Genomic DNA, 19,747 nt, shown 5'->3' with positions numbered 1-19,747 from the left:
CGAGCTCTGAGAGTTGTAGGTTGGGTAAAAGGAGAAAATTGAAAAAAAACTAAATTATTACTAACTTCCAAGTAATAGGAGTTGAAATCTCTCTGGCTCTGGGATATAGTTCTCAATCTAATGGAATTGTCCCTGACTCAGAATCCCCATCCTGTAATTCCTTTAATCAATTTAAAACTATATTCTCTGAAGATTGCATTAAGCAAAGAGAGAACACAGCTGCTGAGAGGATGGGATGAAGGGTGAGGGATGGCAACTCAAATCACCTGGACCTCTACTCACTGTGTACCCCACAATCTTTGTAGAACTGAGAAATCCTTTATTCAGATGTTCCATGGCCCTGGGCTCATTGCAGAGAGTGCAGTGATTTGTCTGATCAAAATACCATGAAGGGGCAGAATAATCTGAAGCAGAGCTCATTGTGAGGCTCAGAAATTGCTGTGGGCTGTTTGTGGGGAGGAGGAAAGGCAGGCAGCAGGGATAAACACACCCACCTTTTCATTGATTCCTGTCCAATAATAGCCCAAAGTTCAGTCCATAAAGCTGTGCAAAATGCAATGATTTTGAAGGAGAATTGAATCAGCCAGACTTGCACATTGACAAATCTCCAAAAGGTGACTGGGCAAGTTAATGTGATATCGAAGGAACACGAGATAGTCAACTGAGGTGTTGAAGACAAAACCATATCATACTTTTCTGAATCAATAGACAGGTGTTAACTGGTGTGGTATGTACAACTCCAGGCACCACATGTTAAGGAGGACATGGGAGGTCTTGGAAAGGGTACAGATGGGTTTTACAGGATATGACAGCTCAGTTTCAGGGAGATTAATAAAGCCGGAATTCTAACTTCTCCAGCAGAAAAAGAGGGAGATTTATTCAGAGGGTTTAAGTTGGGGAGGTTTTGATAGCACAAGTCTGGTTAAACTCTCTCTGCTGGCAAGTTAGTCAGAAACCAGACATCACAAACTTAAAAGAGTTCCTCAGGGGAAGTCTCTCCCTGAAAGGGTAACACAATCGTATCCCACAGGAAAGCAGAGGGAACATTTTTAAATGGGACTGGTTTCTGGAGAAAAAAAGCTGGAGTCTGTCCACTGAGTGAGGTTTAAGTAGTCCAGGGCAAAAAAAAAGAGTTAACAATTGGACTTTTCTGGAAAGCAGAGAAATACAAAGATTTAGTGACTTTTGGAGTAATGCTCACCTGAAAATCATTTCCTCAACCTGAACATTGAGATTGTGGAGTGTGAGAAACTGCAGCTGAAATTACACTGCACCTCCCAGAAAAGGGAACAATTCATTCTCAGACAGAATATTTAACTCTGCACTCAATGCAGGCAATCATGTCATTGACACACACTGTTCCTGCCCAGGGAAACGTCCACAAGATATCAGAGTCACTGACTGGGCCAACCTTTATTATTGATCCTTATTTGCCCTTGAGAGGTTGGTGGGGAGCTGCCTTCATGAGTCACTGCAGTCTGTGTTGTATATAGATACACAAGGCTCTTAAGGAGGGATTGTTACCAGGATAGCATCAATCTTAGAGTGTTGTTGGAGCTGCCCCATCCAAGTAAATGAGACTTTTTCCATCACTCTCTTGATTTGTTTATTGTCAGTTGTGGACAGACTTTGGGGGGTCAGGAGGTAAGTTACTCATTGCTGTATTCCTAGCCTCTGACCTGCACTAGTAGTCATTGTGTTTATATAGTGAGTCCAGTTGGTTAATGACCTGATAGTGGGGAATTCAGTGATGGTAACACCATTGAATGTCAAGGGAAGGTGGTTAGGTTCTCTGTAATTGGTGATGGTCATTGCCTGCAATGAATGTTATTTGTCACTTGTCAGCGCAAGCCTGGATATTGTCCAGCTTTTGTTGTATTTGAACATGGACTGCCTCATATATAAGATGTTGCAAATGGTGCTGAACATTGCACAGTGAACATCCTCACCTCTAGCCTAATTATTGAGAGGTAATTGATGAAGCAACTGAAGATGGTTGGGTCCAGGATACTATCCTGAGGAATTCCTGCAGAGATGTCCTAGAGCTGAGCTGACTGACCTCCAACAACCATGACCATCTTTCTTTGTGTCAGGTATGACTCCAACCACTAGAGCTTACCCCAATACCCATTGATTCCAGTTTTGCCAGGGCTCTTTGATGCCACACTGATGTAGCCCTGATGTCAAGGACTGTCACTCACACCTCATCGCTGGAATTCAGCTCTTTTGTCCATGTTTGACCCAAGGCTGGAAAGAGGCCAGGAGCTGGATAAAGCCCTGGTGGAACCTAAACTAGGTGTCACTGAGCAGGTGATGCTTAATAGTACTATTGATGGCACCTTCCATCACTTTATGGTGGATCAAAAGTAGACAGATGAGATAGGAACATTTGTCGTTGTTCCACTCTGTTAACGGTATAGCAGTAACCAACTAACCAATTTCTCAGAGACATTTCATGATGTGTCTGAATAATTAGCCTACACTTCCACTGCCCTTTCTCACACTCCCGCAGCCCTTTCACACACACTCAGAATAACATTGAGACAAAAATTTCACATAATTCTCCTGAAAGTTGTTTTATGGTTCAGAAGCTGCTCAATGGAACAAAACTCGAGAACACCCTCCAACTAGAAGCTTCCTCATTGCAGCGAGGAGAATTAATCAATGTTTCAAGTCACACAGAGTCACACTGGAGTGACATTTAGTCACTAAAGAGCTATTAGAATTAGATTTTATCATCATGTGCACTCAAGCATACAGGTACAGTGAAAAATGTATAAAAACACCATTTTCTGGCACCACCTTCATTACAGAAACCAGAATTTAAAAAATAAAACAGCAGAAATAAAATAAACCAAACCAAACCAGAAGGAAAGAAAAATCTCAATAAAAAAAGGACTTTGGAATTCTCTGCCTCCAAAACATAGGAGATAATTTCAATGTCTTTTGCCTTGAACGTGCTGGAACTAAGATAACAAAGAAAAGCAAGCTCATGGAGAGAAAATATAACTGAGAATCAGAGTTAACACAGAACATTCTGTGGAAGGTGAAAAAAATAAAGAGATGTAGAGAGGGAAGATGAAAACACACTGACTCCTCACATAAAAGGATATCCCAAAGTCTAAGGGCACAAATATTAAAAAAGGAGGAGTGGGGGGCAATTAGGAACCAAAAAGGAGTGTTAACCATGGAGGCAGTAAACATACAGAGATACAAAATAAATACCTTGCAAAGCTCCCAGTCTATCTGTCTCCACCAAGGAAGATGTTACTGACGTCCTTTGGCCCATCAAGACTGTACTGGCAAAGCCTGTTCTAAATCTACATTAGTCCCACTTTCCAGCATTTGGGCCTTTAGCCTTTAATGTTATGACATTTCAAGTGCTCATCCAAATACTTTTTAAAAAGGTTGTGCAGTTTTGTGCCTCAACTCCTCCCCCTTACCCTGGCAGTGCATTCCAGATTCCCATCATCCTCTGGGTGAAGAGGTTTTCCTCAGATCTCCTCTAAACCTCCTGACTTTCACCTGCCCCCTTGTTTTGACCCTTCAATTAAGGGAAAACAGCTGCTTTCCATCTGATCTGTTCACACTCCTTAACCTTATACACCTCAACTCACCTCCATCCTCAATCTTCTCTGAGTGAAGATTATTTAGCCTCTCCATCATTAAATTGCTCCCTTGCAGACAACATCCTGGTGGATCTCCTCTGCACCCTCTCCCGTGCCATCATATCCTTCCTAAAGTGCGGTGACCAGAACCGCACAGTGCTCCAGCAGTGGCCTGACCTAGATTCTGTACAGCTCCAACCTGGACCTCTCCGCTCTGATAATCTGTTATACTTGGTAGTGTGGATGAGCAGAGGGATCTTGGTGTCCATGTACACAGGTCTCTGAAAGTTGCCACCCAGGTAAATAGTGCTGTGAAGAAGGCATATGGCGTACTGGCTTTTATCGGTAGAGGAATTGAGTTCCGCAGTCCTGAGGTCATGTTGCAGTTGTACAAGACTCTGGTGCGGCGCATCTGGAGTATTGTGTGCAGTTTTGGTCGCCATACTATAGGAAGGATGTGGAGGCACTGGAACGGGTGCAGAGCAGGTTTACCAGGATATTGCCTGGTATGGTAGGAAGATCGTATGAGGAAAGGCTGAGGCACTTGGGGCTGTTTTCATTGGAGAAAAGAAGGTTTAGGGGTGACTTGATAGAGGTGTACAAGATGATTAGGGGTTTAAATAGGGTTGACCATGAGAACCTTTTTCCACGTATGGAGTCAGCTATTACGAGGGGGCATAGCTTTAAATTAAGGGGTGGTAGGTATAGGACAGATGTTAGGGGTAGATTCTTTACCCAGCAAGTCATGAGTTCATGGAATGCCCTGCCAGTAACAGTGGTGGACTCTCCCTCTTTATGGGCATTTAAACAGGCATTGGATAGGCATATGGAGGAAAGTGGGCTAGTGTAGGCTAGGTGGGCTTGGATCGGTGCAACATCAAGGGCCGAAGGGCCTGTACTGTGCTGTGTTGTTCTATGTTCTATGTTCTATGTTATGACAAAAGCGAATATCCCATATATTTTCTTAACTCCTGCTGCTTTTGGGGGTTTCTGGGCAAATATACCATGATCTATTTGTCCCTGTCTGCTTCCTAGTTCCTTTCATTCATTGAGTATTCCCTTGTTATTCCTTCAAAAGTGCATTACCTCACAATTATCAAGATTAAATTCCATCTGTCACTGATCTTGTAAGTTGTAAGCCCTTTCAGTGACTGAGATTTCTCCTCTTTCACCAAGAGGGTGATGGGAATCTGGAATGCACTAAGATAAGGAAATGGTATCCAACCCTCAACAGCAAACAAAAAACAAACCACCAAACACCAGGCTGTTTCTGTCAGGGTATAAACTCACTGTTCTGGTAAAGGACACCAAACTCAACTTGAAACATGAAAAATAGAACTTTTTCAGCAGATCTGGCTGTTTATTGCGACTGTATAATGTTTATCAACAAGAACAAGCTTCTGCTGAAAACCCACAGAATCAGTGAGAGGAACCGGTGTGCCAAGGGGGCACTGCACCATTGGCTTAATCAACATGGATGGGACCTTGCTGTGCCTCATATTTCCTCCAATCCAATAGTGACAACACTTAACACTGGTCGTAAACTACTTTGGAAAAGAGTCCTTATGAATGAAAATGTAAGTCATATTTTCACCAACAAGAATATGGTCCACAAATAGGAACAGTCAAAGGCAACTGAATAGAAAGATCCCAATAACAGAATGGAAGTAAATTCCCCAATTCCCCCCACTCCCACACACCTGCCAAGCCCAATGGCAATGGTTACTCCAATGTACATCAACCTGGCCACATCTAACTAACCCCCTCCCCTGTGTGGGACACACCACCTTGACTCCCAATTGGGAGCAGCCTCCTACTATGTCCCCAGGTCAGGGGATGGTACCAATGTGTTGGTGCCCCAGTCTGAGAAACTCTCCTACTCCCAGTACAGCTCCTGTCCATGGTCTGGGGCAGCCACTCTCTCCTCAGTATGACACAATCCACCCACCTCAATCCTCCCCTCCATCCTGAAGGGCAGAAATGAAAACAGGTCAATGATAATTGGATAATAACTTTAGATAATTGAACTCCCTAGCCCAGTCTTTGTATGGTTTCTATCAGATTTTTAGCTATCTTTTGTCAAATCATCTGTTTTAAAATTAAAAATTCAAAACATTCAATTTCATTTTTAAAATGTGTTAGAATCATTCTTTCACAGAAGGAGGCTATTCAGTACATTAAGTTCATGCTGTTCCTGCAGAGAAGACCACTCAGTATCACTCTCCCTACATGACCCCTGAAACATTGCAAGTTCATTTTCAAGACCAGTTTTCAAGCAGCATTCTTGATGTTAAGTACTTTAACAAATTACCCAATAAACTAAACTGGAGAGATTCTGATCATGAAAGCACTGATAAATGTACAGACTGGCCTTACCTGCTATTATTACCCTCCATAAAGATGTGTCATTATTACAAAGCTAAAATTGTAAGAACTCTGTGACCCAATCTCTTCCCATTACTCCTCAGCAGCCACCAGATCCCATGATATCACTGCATGAAATGACATCACAAAGTAACAACAAGAGTGTGCAATCAAAATGAAGAGTTTGTGTTGGCACCCAATCCCCATCAGGACAAACTCACTCTGTGAAGGTTTTTAAAAAGTGGCAGTTGACAAATTGATTAGTGAAGTTGCAACAAACTCCAGGAGGAATGGTCCAAGTTTTTGGCCAGACAGAAGAGGCATTGATGGATATTCATTTGGTGCTGCTGAACTCCCCCTGTCCTTCTGATTGGCTACATGAATGTCCTTGAGTACAACCAATCACCACAATCCTAGCCAATGGGGTTACCAATCAGGAATCACGGCTGAGTTTATTTCAATATCTTCAGTTTAAGGAATTTGCTGCTGATCCATGAGCTCATAGATGTGCCCTTTGACCTCTGACATCTGCAGTTTACAAGCTCCCAGTCAATCAGTTTGTTGTGATTGATTATGTTCAGAAAGTTTCAGCTCAGTAGTTTATTGACAGATCTGAGATTAAATTATCAGGTGAGCATCAAAAACAAGAAATGTCCCTGAAATAGCCCTCACCCTGGCTCTGTCTTCTCAATTTCGTGAAGGGATCTGATCAGAACCTATCTCTCCCTCCAGCACCAGGACAGGTCCAGAGAGAGACAACTTGTCATTCAAAACAGTGGATGGTACGGTGGCTCAGTGGTTAGCACTGCTGCCTCAGAGAGGCAGGGATCTGGGTTAGATTCCAACCGCGGGTGACTGTCTATGTGGAGTTTGCACATTCTCCCTGTGTCTGCATGGGTTTTCTCCAGACGCTCCAATTTCCTCCCACAGTCCAAAGATGTGCAGGTTAGGGTGAATTGGCCATGCGAAATTGTCCATAGTGTTCAGGGATATGTAGGTTAGTTGGAGTAAATGTAGAACAATAGGGTAAGGGAATGGTCTGGGTGGGTTACTCTTCAGAGGGTCAGTGTGGACTTGTTGGGCCAATTAGGCTGTTTCCAATACTGAAAGGATTCTATGAAAACAAAATACTACAGGGGACCTGAAATAAACACAGAGAATGCTGAAGAAACTCAGCAGGTCTGATCTGTGGAGAGAGAAAAAGAATTAATGTTTCAAGTCCAGTGACTCTTCTTCAGAAGATCAGAGAGATGGAATTGTGATGTGACACGGTTCTGTATCTGTAAACTCTTTCTTACTGTCCTGTTTTGACACCATCACCATGACAACTTGTTATGAGCTCTTGACCTATCGCCTTCAGCCTCTCATTAACACTTTAGGGTGGGGTGAGTGATCAGCAGTGTCCTCCCTCATTCAATCATTAAACAATCAAATGGCTACAGAGCAGGCCAGAGCCTGGAGATTCTAAGGCAATTAACTCACTTCCTGACTCTTCAAAGCCTGTCCACCATCTACAAGGCATGAGTCAGAAGTCACATGACACCAAGTTATAGTCCAACTGGTTTATAAATCCTAAGCAATCAGCACGTTGCTCCTTTTTCAGCTGATGTGGAGGGAAGTGCACGGTCACAGAATTTATAGGCAGGGAGATAATTGCAAAATAATTCTAGGTAATGAAGAGCATCAAAAATAGAAGAAAGGGTGTGAGTGGAGTGTTGACAAGCTGAATGATAAATCCCTGCGGGTGATTGAGGGTGTCAGATGGTGTGAGTAAAGTGTCAACAACTGAATAACAAGTGAGGGGATGACCTATGAACTGAATCATTAAGGCAGATATATATTATAAAAATACAAAAATAAGTTGGCCAAGGTCTATCAAAGTAACAAGTAATCCAAGCTGTAAAAATTAATTGAGATCAAGAGCTCAGAACAAGTTGTCAAGGTGATGATATCAAAACTGGACAGTGAGAATGATCTTACAGGTACGGAACAGTGCGGTGGGTCACATGTAATGTGACATGAACCCAAGACCACGGTTCAGGAAGGTACAGAAAAACTTTACAAGGATGTTACCGAGATTAAAGGGTTTGAGTTACAGGGAGAGGCTGGATAGGCTGGAGACTTTCTTCCAAGGATCACAGGAGGTTGAGAGGTGATCTTATAGAGGTTTGTAAAATAATGAGGGGCATAGATAAGGTGAATAGCAAAGGACTTTCCCTTGGGTTGGGGAGTTAAAAACTAAAATGCTGAGATTTAAGGTGGGAGAAGAAAGATTTAAGAAGGACCTGAGGGGCAACGTTTTCACACGAAAGGTGATGTAAGTAAGGAACAAGCTGCCAGAGAAAGTGATAGATGCAGGTACAGTTTAAAAGATATTTGGATAGGTACATGATCAGGAAAGGCTTAAAGGGATATGGACCAATTGCAGGCAAATGGGCCTAGTTTGTTTTGGGAAGTTGGTCAGTTTGGATAAGTCGGCTGAAAGGCCTATTTCGGTGCTGGAAGACTCGAGCAAACCATATGAAGATGTCACCAAACCACAGTCAGAGCGGTAACTGTTCAGGGGTAATTGGAAAAGGAGATGGAGAGGTTTAGGGAGGGAATTGCAGAGCTTGGGCCCAAGCTGGCCATGGTATGACTGCTGACAGTGTAGTGCTGGGAACCAGGAATACAATCCTCTTGGCACTTCATCAGCTCCAGGCTCTTGCATATTCCCAGTTTTTATTAGACTTGGAAAAGTCTCCAGAGAACAATCTCAGTGTCTCCTTGTGAGGTCTTGTGTCAAATTTTGATTGCTAACATTTCTTGAGACAAAGATGCAAGTAATTTGGGACATTACACAATTGTTATCAAGAGGAACAGGAAGTTACATTACAATCGGAAAAATCTACATCAGGTTTTGTCCTGGAGTTTCATTTACATGAATATATCAATTCTCAGGAAATTATGAAATGTTGCGACAGAATTTTACTGTCATGAGGAAATAAGTTTTGTTCTTGGTATTTGCATTGTGATTTTACTGTTTACAATGAACACTTGAGTCCTTTTACACAGTAACCCAAAAATACATCACTGATTCCAATCAGCAACTTAATCTTTTGCATATTTTAATTTATTATATTGAATGTCCCCTTGTCTTGTGAAATTTAAGAAAATTAACCTTTTGTTCTGTTTCGGAACCAACACAAACATTCATTTCATGAGCTCCCATGGTGGGGGAATACCCACTCATCCACCCACACATACAGCCACACCTACACACACTTACTCATACACCTACACACACATTCACATACCCATATGAACAACCCCCCACATCCACGTATAGACACACTCCTACCTACACACCACCCAGGTGCACAGACTCACAGAGATTCACACAACACTCAGACAGAGCTACATATCTCTGCATTGACACAGAGCGGGAAAACAAAGTATTGGTCAAATATTTCTTGGGGATGGCATTATTAGAATTTTGTTATTTGCTCTTTCTCACCTTCAGAAATGATTTGGATGAGAACTTTCCCCACAATGTAACTGATGCCACAGTCAATCAACACACAGCATTCTCCCCTGAGCAGTGTGATAATGAACAGATCACCTTGTGGTGCTGACAGTGCGTCGGGATACATAGTGGTAAGGACTACTCGCATGAGGTTCCATGTTCTGTTTCAGAGGTTTGGCCTTGGGCTTAATGTCCCTATGTGACACTCCCCCAGATGACTGAACCTAGAAGCTACTGATTCAGAAGTGACAGCGTACACTGAGCCAGACTGACACAAGGATCAGGAGAGGAAAGTGAGGACTGCAGGTGCTGGAGATGAGAGTTGAGAGTGTGGTGCTGGAAAAGCCCAGCAGGTCAGGCAGCATCCGAGGGGCAAGAGAATCAGTGTTTTGGGCAAAAGCCCTTAATCAGGAATGAGGTTGTGAGCCAAGGGGGTGGAGGGATAAATGGGAGGGGGTTGGGACTGGAGAGAAGGTAGCTGAATGTGCAATAGGTGGATGGAGGTTGGGGTAAAGATGATAGTTTGAGGAGGAGGGTGGAGCAGATAGGTGGGAAGGAAGATGGACAGGTGGGACATGTCATGAGGACGGTGCTGAGCTGGAAGGTTGGAACTGAGGTAAGGTGGGGAGGTGGGGGAAGGGGAAATTAGGAAACTGGTGAAATCCACATTGATGCCCTGGGGTTGAAGTGTTCCTAGACGGAAGATGAGGCGTTCTTCCTCCAGGCATCGGGTGGTGAGGGAGCGGCGATGGAGGAGACCCAGGACCTGCATGTCCTCGGCAGAGTGGGAAGGGGAGTTGAAATGTTCAGCCATGGGGAGGAGGGAGTTGGTTGGTGTGGGTGTCCCAGAGATAATCCCTGAAACGCTCTGTGAGAAGGCGTCCTGTCTCCCCAATGTAGAGGAGACAGCATCGAGAACAATAAATACAGTAAATGACATGAATGGAAGTCCAGGTGAAACTTTGATGGATGTGGAAGGCTCCTTTGGGGCCTTGGACAGAGGTGAGGGAGGAGGTGTGGGTGCAGGTTTTGCAATTCCTGCGTTGCCCGGGGAAGGAGCTGGGAGGGAAGGGTGGGTTGTTGGGGGGCGTGGACCTGACAAGGTAGCCACGGAGGGAACGGTCTTTACGGAAAGCGGATGGGGTGGGGAGGGAAATATATCTCTGCTGGTGGGGTCCGTTTGCAGGTGGCAGAAATGGCGGAGAATGTTGCGATGTATACGGAGGTTGAAGGAGTCCACACCTGGACTACACCTCCTCCCGCCCTGCCTCCTATAAAAAAGCAAATTCTTATTCCCAATTCCTCCGCTTCTGCCGCATCTGCTCCCAGGAAGACCAGTTCCACCACAGAACACACTAGATGGCCTCCTTCTTCAAAGACCGCAATTTCCCCTCCAATGTATTTGATGATGCCCTCCAGCACAACTCCTCCACTTCCCGTACCTCCACCCTTGAACCCCATCCCTCCAACCGCAACAAGGACAGAACCCCCAGTCCTCATCTTCCAGCCTACCAACCTCCGTTTACATTGCATCATCCTCTGCCATTTCTGCCACCTACAAATGGACCCCACCACCAGAGACATATTTCCCTCCCCACCCCTATACGCTTTCCATAAAGAACATCCCTCCGCGACTCTCTTGTCAGGTCCACACCACCCACTAACCCACTCTCCCGTCCTGCCACCTTCCCCTGCCACCGCAGGAATTGCAAAACCTTCATCCACACCTCCCCCCCTCACCTCCATCCAAAGCCCCAAAGAAGTCTTCCACGTCCATCAAAGTTTCACCTGCACTTCCACACATGTCATTTATTGTATCCTCTACACTGGGGAGACCAGATGCCTACTTGCAGAGCGCTTCAGAGAACATCTCTGGAACACCCGCACCAACCAGCCCCATGGCTTCGTGGCCAAACACTTTAATTCCTCTGCCCACTCCACCAGGAACATGCAGGTCCTTGGCTCCTTCATCGCCAAACACTAACCACCCGATGCCTGGAGGAAGAACAACTCATATTCTGCCTTGGGACGCTCCAACTACATGGGATCAATGTGGGTTTCACCTGCTTCCTCATTTCCCCTCCCCCCGCCTTATCCCAGATCCAACCTTCCAGGTCGACACTTCCCTCTTGATCTGTCATCTTCCTTCCCACCTATCTGCTCCACCCTCCTCTCTGACCTATCACCATTAGCCCCACATTCATCTACCTCATATTTAAGGAGTAAGAGGGTAACTAGAGAAAGGGTTGGTCCACTCAAGGATAAAGGAGGAAAGATAGGCGTGGAGTCAGAAAATGGGTGAGATTCTTAATGAGTACTTTGTGTCAGTATTCAAAGAGGAGAGGGATATAATGGATGTTGAGGTTAGGGACAGTTGTCTGATTACTCTAGTTAAAGTCAGCATAAGGAGGGAGGAAGTGTTGGGTATTCTAAAAGGCATTAAGGTGGATAAGTCCTCAGGTCCAGATGGTATCCATCCCAGGTAACTAAGGGAAGCGAGAGAGGAAATAGCTGGGGTCTTAACAGATATCTTTGCAGCATCCTTGAACACGGGTGAGCTCCCGGAGGACTGGAGAATTGCTAATGCTGTCCCCTTGTTTAAGAAAGGTAGTGAGGATAATCCAGATAATTATAGAGCGGTGAGCCTGACGTTTGTAGGGAAGCTGCTGGAGAAGATACTAAATGATAGGATATATTACCATTTGGAAGAAAATGGGTTTATTAGTGATAGACAGCATGGTTTCGTGCATGGAAGGTCATGTCTTACAAACCTAATGGAATTCTTTGAAGAGGTGATGAAGTTGATTGATGAAGGAAGGGATGTAGATGTCATATACATGGACTTTAGTAAGGCGTTTGATTAGGTTCCCATGGTTGGCTGATGGAGAAGGTGAAGTCGCATGTGGTCCAGGGTGTACTAGCTGGATGGATAGAGAACTGGTTGGGCAACAGGAGACAGAGAGGAGTAGTGGAGCAGTGTTTCTCAAAGTGGAGACCTGTGACCAGTGTGTCCCACAGGGATCCAGGCTGGAACCACTGTTGTTTGTGATATACATAAATGATTTGGAGGAAGGTATCGGTGGTCTGATTAGCAAGCTTGAAGATGACACTAAGATTGGTGGAGTAGCATATAGTGATGGGGACTGTCAGAGAATACATCAGAAGATAGATAGATTGGAGAGCTGGGCAGAGAAATGGCAGATGGAGTTCAATCCGGACAAATGTGACATGACACATTTTGGAAGATCCAGTTCAAGAGTGAACTGTACAGTAAATGGAAGTGCCCTGGGGAATCTTTGATGTACAGAGAGATCTGGGTGTTCAGGTCTATTGTTCCCTGAAGGTGGCAACACAGGTCAGTAGAGTGGTCAGGAAGGTATGTGGCATTCTTTCCTTCATCGGACGGGGTATTGAGCACAAGAGTTGGCAGGTCATGTAACAGTTGTATAGGATTTTGGTTCAGCCACATTTGGAATACTACGTACAGTTATGGTCGCCACATTACCAAAAGGATGTGGATGCTTTGGAGAGGATGCAGAGGAGGTTCATCAGGATGTTACCTGGTATGGAGGGTGCTAGCTATGAGGAGAGGTTGAGTAGATTAGGATTATTTTGTGGTGTTAAAAGGAGCTGTGAGCACAGAGAGGTCCCAAAAGGAGACAGAGCAGGGATTGGGGATCTGGTTCAATAAAACGGGCAAGCAGGTCAGTCATTGGTGGCTGGTTCTTCCTTGTCTCCTCAAACTATCGAACCATAGAAATGTTACAGCATAGAAGAGGCCATTCAGCCCATTGTACAAGAATTGATGAGGTCTCTTCGACAGTACTGTATCCAATTCTGCTCACCCTGCTGTAAGAAGAAGGGTATAAAATTGGAGAGGGATGGGTTTACAAGAATATTACTGGGTTTGGAGGGTTTGAATTACAGGGACAGGCTGAATAGGCTGGGACTTTCTTCTTCCCTGGAACATAGGAGGTTGAGGGGTGACCTTATAGAGGTTTATAAAATCATGAGTGGCATGGATAGGGTAAATAGCCAAGGTCTTTTTCTCAGGATAGGCAAGACCAAAACTAGAGGGGCATAAGTTTAAGATGAGAGAGGAAGATTTAAAAGGGACCCAAGGGGCAGCTTTTTCATGCAGAGGGTGCTGTGTGTATGGAACAAGCTGCAGTGGTAGAGGCTGGTACAATTACAACATGTAAAAGACATCTGGACAGGTACATGGATAGGAAAGGTTTAGAGGGATATAGACCAAATGCAGGAAATGGAAGTAGTTCAATTTAGGAAACATGGTCAGTGTGGATGAGTTGGGCTGAAGGGCCTGTTCCCATATGACTCTGTGACTCTTGTCCATGCTGACCCAAAGGCACCCAGATGCTTTTTCTAATCCCATTTCCTGAACACAGCCACAGTCCTGCAAGTTCCAGCACTTAACGTGCAGATACAGGAACTTTTTAAAAGAGTTTAGTGTCTCTGCCTCCTCCACCACTCAGGCAGTGAATTCCAGACACCCACCATCCTCTGCGGAACAAAGTTTCCCCCCACATCCCCTCTAATCCCTCTGCCACTGAGCTTGAATCTAAGACCCTTGATTTTTGAATTCTCTGTCAAGAGAAATAGGTTCCTCCTGTCTAGCCTATCTCTCTCCCTCACAATGTTGTAAAACTCAGTCATGTCATCCCTAAGCCTTCTCTCTTCCAAGGAAAACAACCCCAACCTTTCCAATCTCTCCTCATAGCTACGATTCTCCAGCCCTGGCAACATTTTAGTAAATCTTCTCTGCACTCTCTCCAGAACAATTACACCCTTCTTGTAATATGGTGACCAAAACTTCAGTTGTAGCGTCACCAGCGTCCTATACAATTTCATCATTATAACCTTAATTTAGTATTCTGTACCTCTGACAATGGAGTGCATCCCATATGCGTCTTTCCATCCATATTGACCCTGTCCTGCTACCTTTAGGGATCTGTGCATTTCTATGCCAAGATCTCTCACTTTGTCTCCCCCTCTCAGTGTATTCCTGTTTATTGTGTATTTCCTTTTACTGTTTGACCTCCCTAAATGCATTACGTCACACATTCAGCATTGAATTCTATCTGTCACTTTCCTGCCCATTCCACCAACCCATGTATATCATTTTGGAGCTTACAACTATCCTCTACAGTATTCACTACATGGCCAATGTTTGTGTCTTTTGCAAATTTCCCAATTGTAGCACCCCAGGTTCAAGTTCAAGTCATTAAAATGTAAAATGAACAGCAGGGCTCCCCAAACCAAGCCCTGTGGAACACCTCGTGAAACATCTTTCGATTTGCAGGATAGACATCATTTATCACCCTTTGTTTCCTGTTACTAAGCCAACTTTGCATCCAATGTGACATATTACTCTGTACCCCAAGAAATTACAGGCCAGTCAGTCTAACCTTGGATGTTCTTAGAAAATATTTTCAGGAACAGACTTCATCTCCATTTGGGGAGACCAGAAACTCACTGGAGTTACCACAGTGAGGACAAGAACATAGAACATTACAGCGCAGCACAGGCCCTTCGGCCCTCGATATTGCGCCGACCTGTCATCCCAATCTGAAGCCCATCCCACCTACACTATTCCATGTACGTCCATATTCTTGTCCAATGATGACTTAAATGTACTTAAAGTTGGTGAATCTACTACCGTTGCAGGCAAAGTATTCCATATCCTTACTTCTCTCTGAGTAAAGAAACTACCTCTGACATCTGTCCTATATCGATCACCCCTCAATTTAAAGCCCTCTCCTCTCCTCTCCACCCCACACCCCCTCCCCTCTCCCCTCATGCTCGCCGTCACCATAATTGGAAAAAGGCTCTCCCTGTCCCCCCTATCTAACCCTCTGATTATCTTATATGTCTCTATTAAGTCACCTCTCAACCTTCTTCTCTCCAATGAAAACAGCCTCAAGTCCCTCAGCCTTTCCTCATAAGACCTTCCCTCCATACCAGCAACATCTTAGTAAATCTCCTCTGCACCCTTTCCAAAGCTTCCACATCCTTCTTATAATGCGGTGACCAGAACTGTACACAATACTCCAAGTGTGGCCACACCAGAGTTTTGTACAGCTGTAGCATAACCTCATGGTTCCGGAACTCGATCCCTCTATTAATAAAAGCTAAAACACTGTATGCCTTCTTAACAACCCTGTCAACCTGGGTGATAACTTTCAAGGATCTGTGTACCTGGAGACCAAGATCTCTCTGCTCATCTACACTACCAAGAATCTTACCATTAGCCCAGTACTTTGCATTCCGGTTACTCTTACCAAAGTGAACCTCCTCACACTTGTCCACATGAAACTCCATTTGCCATCTCTCAGCCCAGCTCTGTAGCTTATCTATGTCTCTCTGTAACCTCCAACATCCTTCATCACTATCCACAACTCCACCGACCTTAGTGTCATCTGCAAATTTACTAACCCACCCTTCTACGCCCTCATCCAGGTCATTTATAAAAATGACTAACAGCAGTGGACCCAACACCGACCCTTGCGGTACACCACTGGTAACTGGCTCCAGGATGAACATTTCCCATCAACCACCACTCTCTGTCTTCTTTCAGCAAGCCAATTACTGACCCAAACTGCTGTATCTCCCACAATCCCATTCCTCCGCATTTTGTACAATAGCCTACTGTGGGGAACCTTATCGAACACCTTGTTGAAATCCATATACACCACAGCAACCGGTTTACTCTCATGTACCCTGTTTGGTCACCTTCTCAAAGAACTCAATAAGGTTTGTGAGGCACAACCTACCCTTTACAAAACCGTGCTGACAATCCCTAATCAAATTATTCTTTTCTAGATGATTATAAATCCTATCTCTTATAACCTTTTCCAATACTTTACCAACAACTGAAGTAAGGCTCACTGGTCTATAATTACCAGGGTTGTCTCTACTCCCCTTCTTGAACAGGGGAACCACATTTGCTATCCTCCAGTCTTCTGGCACTATTCCTGTAGACAATGACGATTTAAAGATCAATGTTAAAGGCTCGGCGATCTCCTCCCTGGCTTCCCAGAGGATCCTAGAATAAATCCCATCTGGCCCAGGGGACTTATCTATTTTCACACTCTGCAGGATTTCTAATACCTCTTCCTTGTGAACCTCAATCCCACCTAGTCTAGTAGCCTGTATCTCAGTATTCTCCTCGACAACATTGTCGTTTTCTAGAGTGAATACTGTCGAAAAATATTCATTTAGTGCTTCCCCTATCTCCCCCGATTCCACACACAACTTTCCATGACTATCCTTGATTGGTCCTAATCTTTCTCTTGTCATTCTTTTATTCCTTAAATACCTATAGAAAGCCTTGGGGTTTACCCTGATCCTATCTGCCAACAACTTCTCATGTCTCCTCCTGGCTCTTCTGAGCTCTTTCTTTAGGTCTTTCCTGGCTACCTTGTAACCCTCAAGCGAGCCTTCACATCTCATCCTAACATAAGCCTTCTTCTTCCTCTTGACCAGAGATTCCACTTCCTTCATAAACCATGTCTCCAGCACTCTACAGCTTCCTCCCTGCCTGACAGGTACATACTTATCTAGGACACACAGGAGCTTTTCCTTGAATAAGCTCCACATTTCTAATGTGCCTATCCCCTGCAGTTTCCTTCTCCATCCTATGCTTCCTAAATCTTGCCTAATCGCATCATAATTGCCTTTCCCCCAGCTGTAACTCTTGCCCAGTAGCATACACCTATCCCTTTCTATCACTAAAGTAAACGTAACAGAATTGTGATCGTTATCACCAAAGTGCTCACCTACTTCCAAGTCTAACACCTGGCCGGACTCATTACCTAGTACCAAATCTAACGTGGCTTCGCCCCTTGTTGGCCTGTCTACATACTGTGTCAGGAAGCCCTCCTGCACACACTGGACAAAACCTGACCCATCTATAGTACTCGTACTATAGTGATCCCAGTCAATATTTGGAAAGTTGAAGTCCCCCGTGGCAACTACCCTGTCTCTCTCACTCCTATCCAGAATCATCTTTGCTGTCCTTTCCTCTACATGTCTGGAACTATTCGGAGGCCTATAGAAAACTCCCAACAGGGTGACCTCTCCTTTCCTGTTTCTAACCTCAGTTGACGAGTCCCCAAACATCCTTTCTGCAACTGTAATACTGTCCTTGACCAACAATGCCACACCTCCCCCTCTTTTACCATCTTCTCTGTTCTTACTGAAACATCTAAACCCTGGAACCTGCAACAACCATTCCTGTCCCTGCTCTAACCATGTCTCCGAAATGGCCACAACATCAAAGTCCCAGGTACCAACTCATGCTGCACGTTCACCCACCTTATTCCGGATGCTCCTGACGTTGAAGTAGACACACTTCAAACCAACTTCTTGCTTGCCGGTGCCATCTTGCGTCCCTGAAACTTGATGTTGGCCCTCCCTACTCTCAACCTTTTCTATACTCGAAATACAATCTCGGTTCCCATTCCCCCCCCCGCTGGATTAGTTTAAACCCACCCCAATAGCCTTGGTGAATTTCCCCCCTGCCCCACGATATTGGTACCCCTCCAGTTCAGATGAAGACCATCTACTTGTAGAGGTCCTAGAGCAGGTCAGAGACTGAGAATGTTGCAAGAGTATCGTTCTATGTTCTAAGAATATTGCAGTAAGTAACTCACCTCCCAACTTCCTGAAGCCACCCACCATCTCTACAAAGCACAGGTCAGGAGTGTGATAGAGTACTCCCCACTTGCCCTGGATGGTGCAGCCCCAATAGCAACACATCCCTGCTCCTGCAGTCAAACCTGTCACTGTGAAAACAATTCACTGCCTGCTGCATCTGCACCTGCTTCCCTTCATTTCAGGAACTCTGACCAAAAGGCCGTGTTTGTTCTCCCAGCCGACAGACAAAAGCTCAAGGACACCGCCCCCCCTGGGGATACAGGCCCAGTGCTGGTCGGAGGAGGCAGAGGATCAACTCTGGTGCTGTCTGGAATCGGCCGATTGTACCATGTTCAAACAGTCCGTAGGTACCTTGGAGGGTACGCCACCACCATCACAGACTTTATCAGCAAGTGTGTGGAGGACTGTATTCCCCAACAGGAAAGCCTGGATGAATCAGGACATACAGAACCTACCAAAAACCAGGCGTGAGGCCTTCAGATCAGAAGACCCACTCAAATATAAGGAATCCAAGTATGACCTTCATACAGCCATTAAGACAGCCAAGGGCCAATACCGATCTAGAGACCCAGACAGACACCCTGTGATAATGGCAAGGACTGAATGACATCACAGGTTCTAAAGAGAGACAGTGCAGGATAGCACACGATGACACATTCCTCCCAGATCATTTCAGCTTCTTCTATGCTCACTTGGAGCAGAACTTCAACAGAGAGGTAACACCTATCCCAACAGTCACTGCATCAGAGGTTAGATCAGTTTTCCTTCGTGTGAATCCAAGGAAAGTGATGGGACCAGACGGAGTACCAGGCCATGCACTCAGAGCATGTGCAGATCAACTGGCAGAGGTCTTCTTGGACATCTTCAACCTCTCCCTGCACAGGCCACTGTCCCTGCTTGTCTCAAGAGGGTCAACATCATCCCTGTGCCTAAGAAGGCTCATGCAGCATGTCTCAATGACTACCGCCCAGTGGGCCTAACTTCGGTAGTCATGAAGTACTTTGAAAGGCTGGTCATGGCATTAATCAACTCCAGCCTCCCCACTACACTTGACCCACTCCAATTTGCCTATCGGACCGACAGATCTACATCAGATGCCATATCACTTGCCCTTCACTCCTGCCTAGAACATCTTGACACCAAGAACAGCTACATAAGAATCCTACTCATTGATTACAATTCAGCCTTCAACACTATTATCCCTTCGAGATTGACTAACTAAACTTAGTGATCTCGAACTAAGCCCCACTCTCTGCAACTGGATCCTCAGTTTCCTGACCCACGAGCCACAATCAATGAAGCCTGGGGACAATATTTCCTTCTCACTAACACTCAACACTGGAGCTCCCAGGGGTGCATACTCAGCCTCCCACTGTACTCACGGTATGCCCATGACTGCGTCGCCAAATACCAGACTAATGCCGTTTACAAGTTCGCTGATGACACCACCATAGCCTGTCGAATCTCAAATGGCAATGAAACAGACTACAGACGGGAGGTGGAAGACCTGGAAAAATGTGCACTGAGAACAACCTAGCTCTCAATGCCAACAAAACCAAGGAACTCACCTGACTTTCGATGGGATATTACTCAT

At 45.0% G+C, this 19,747-nt stretch overlaps 1 protein-coding gene across 1 annotated transcript in view; it reads right to left on the bottom strand.

Annotated features, from left to right (window-relative positions):
* The window catches only part of LOC132834171 (putative ubiquitin carboxyl-terminal hydrolase 50), a 45,509-nt gene extending 25,762 nt beyond the window's left edge, over positions 1-19,747 (bottom strand). Inside the window, exon 1 of the mRNA XM_060852834.1 lies at positions 19,722-19,747. Within this exon, the coding sequence (XP_060708817.1) occupies positions 19,722-19,747 (26 nt within the window). The remainder of the gene's footprint in view (positions 1-19,721) is intronic.

This window comes from Hemiscyllium ocellatum, chromosome 39, assembly GCF_020745735.1.
Source record: "Hemiscyllium ocellatum isolate sHemOce1 chromosome 39, sHemOce1.pat.X.cur, whole genome shotgun sequence".
Lineage (NCBI taxonomy): Eukaryota > Metazoa > Chordata > Chondrichthyes > Orectolobiformes > Hemiscylliidae > Hemiscyllium > Hemiscyllium ocellatum.
Note: the sequence above shows the minus strand (reverse complement) of the source record. Positions and strands in the feature narration are given on the sequence as shown.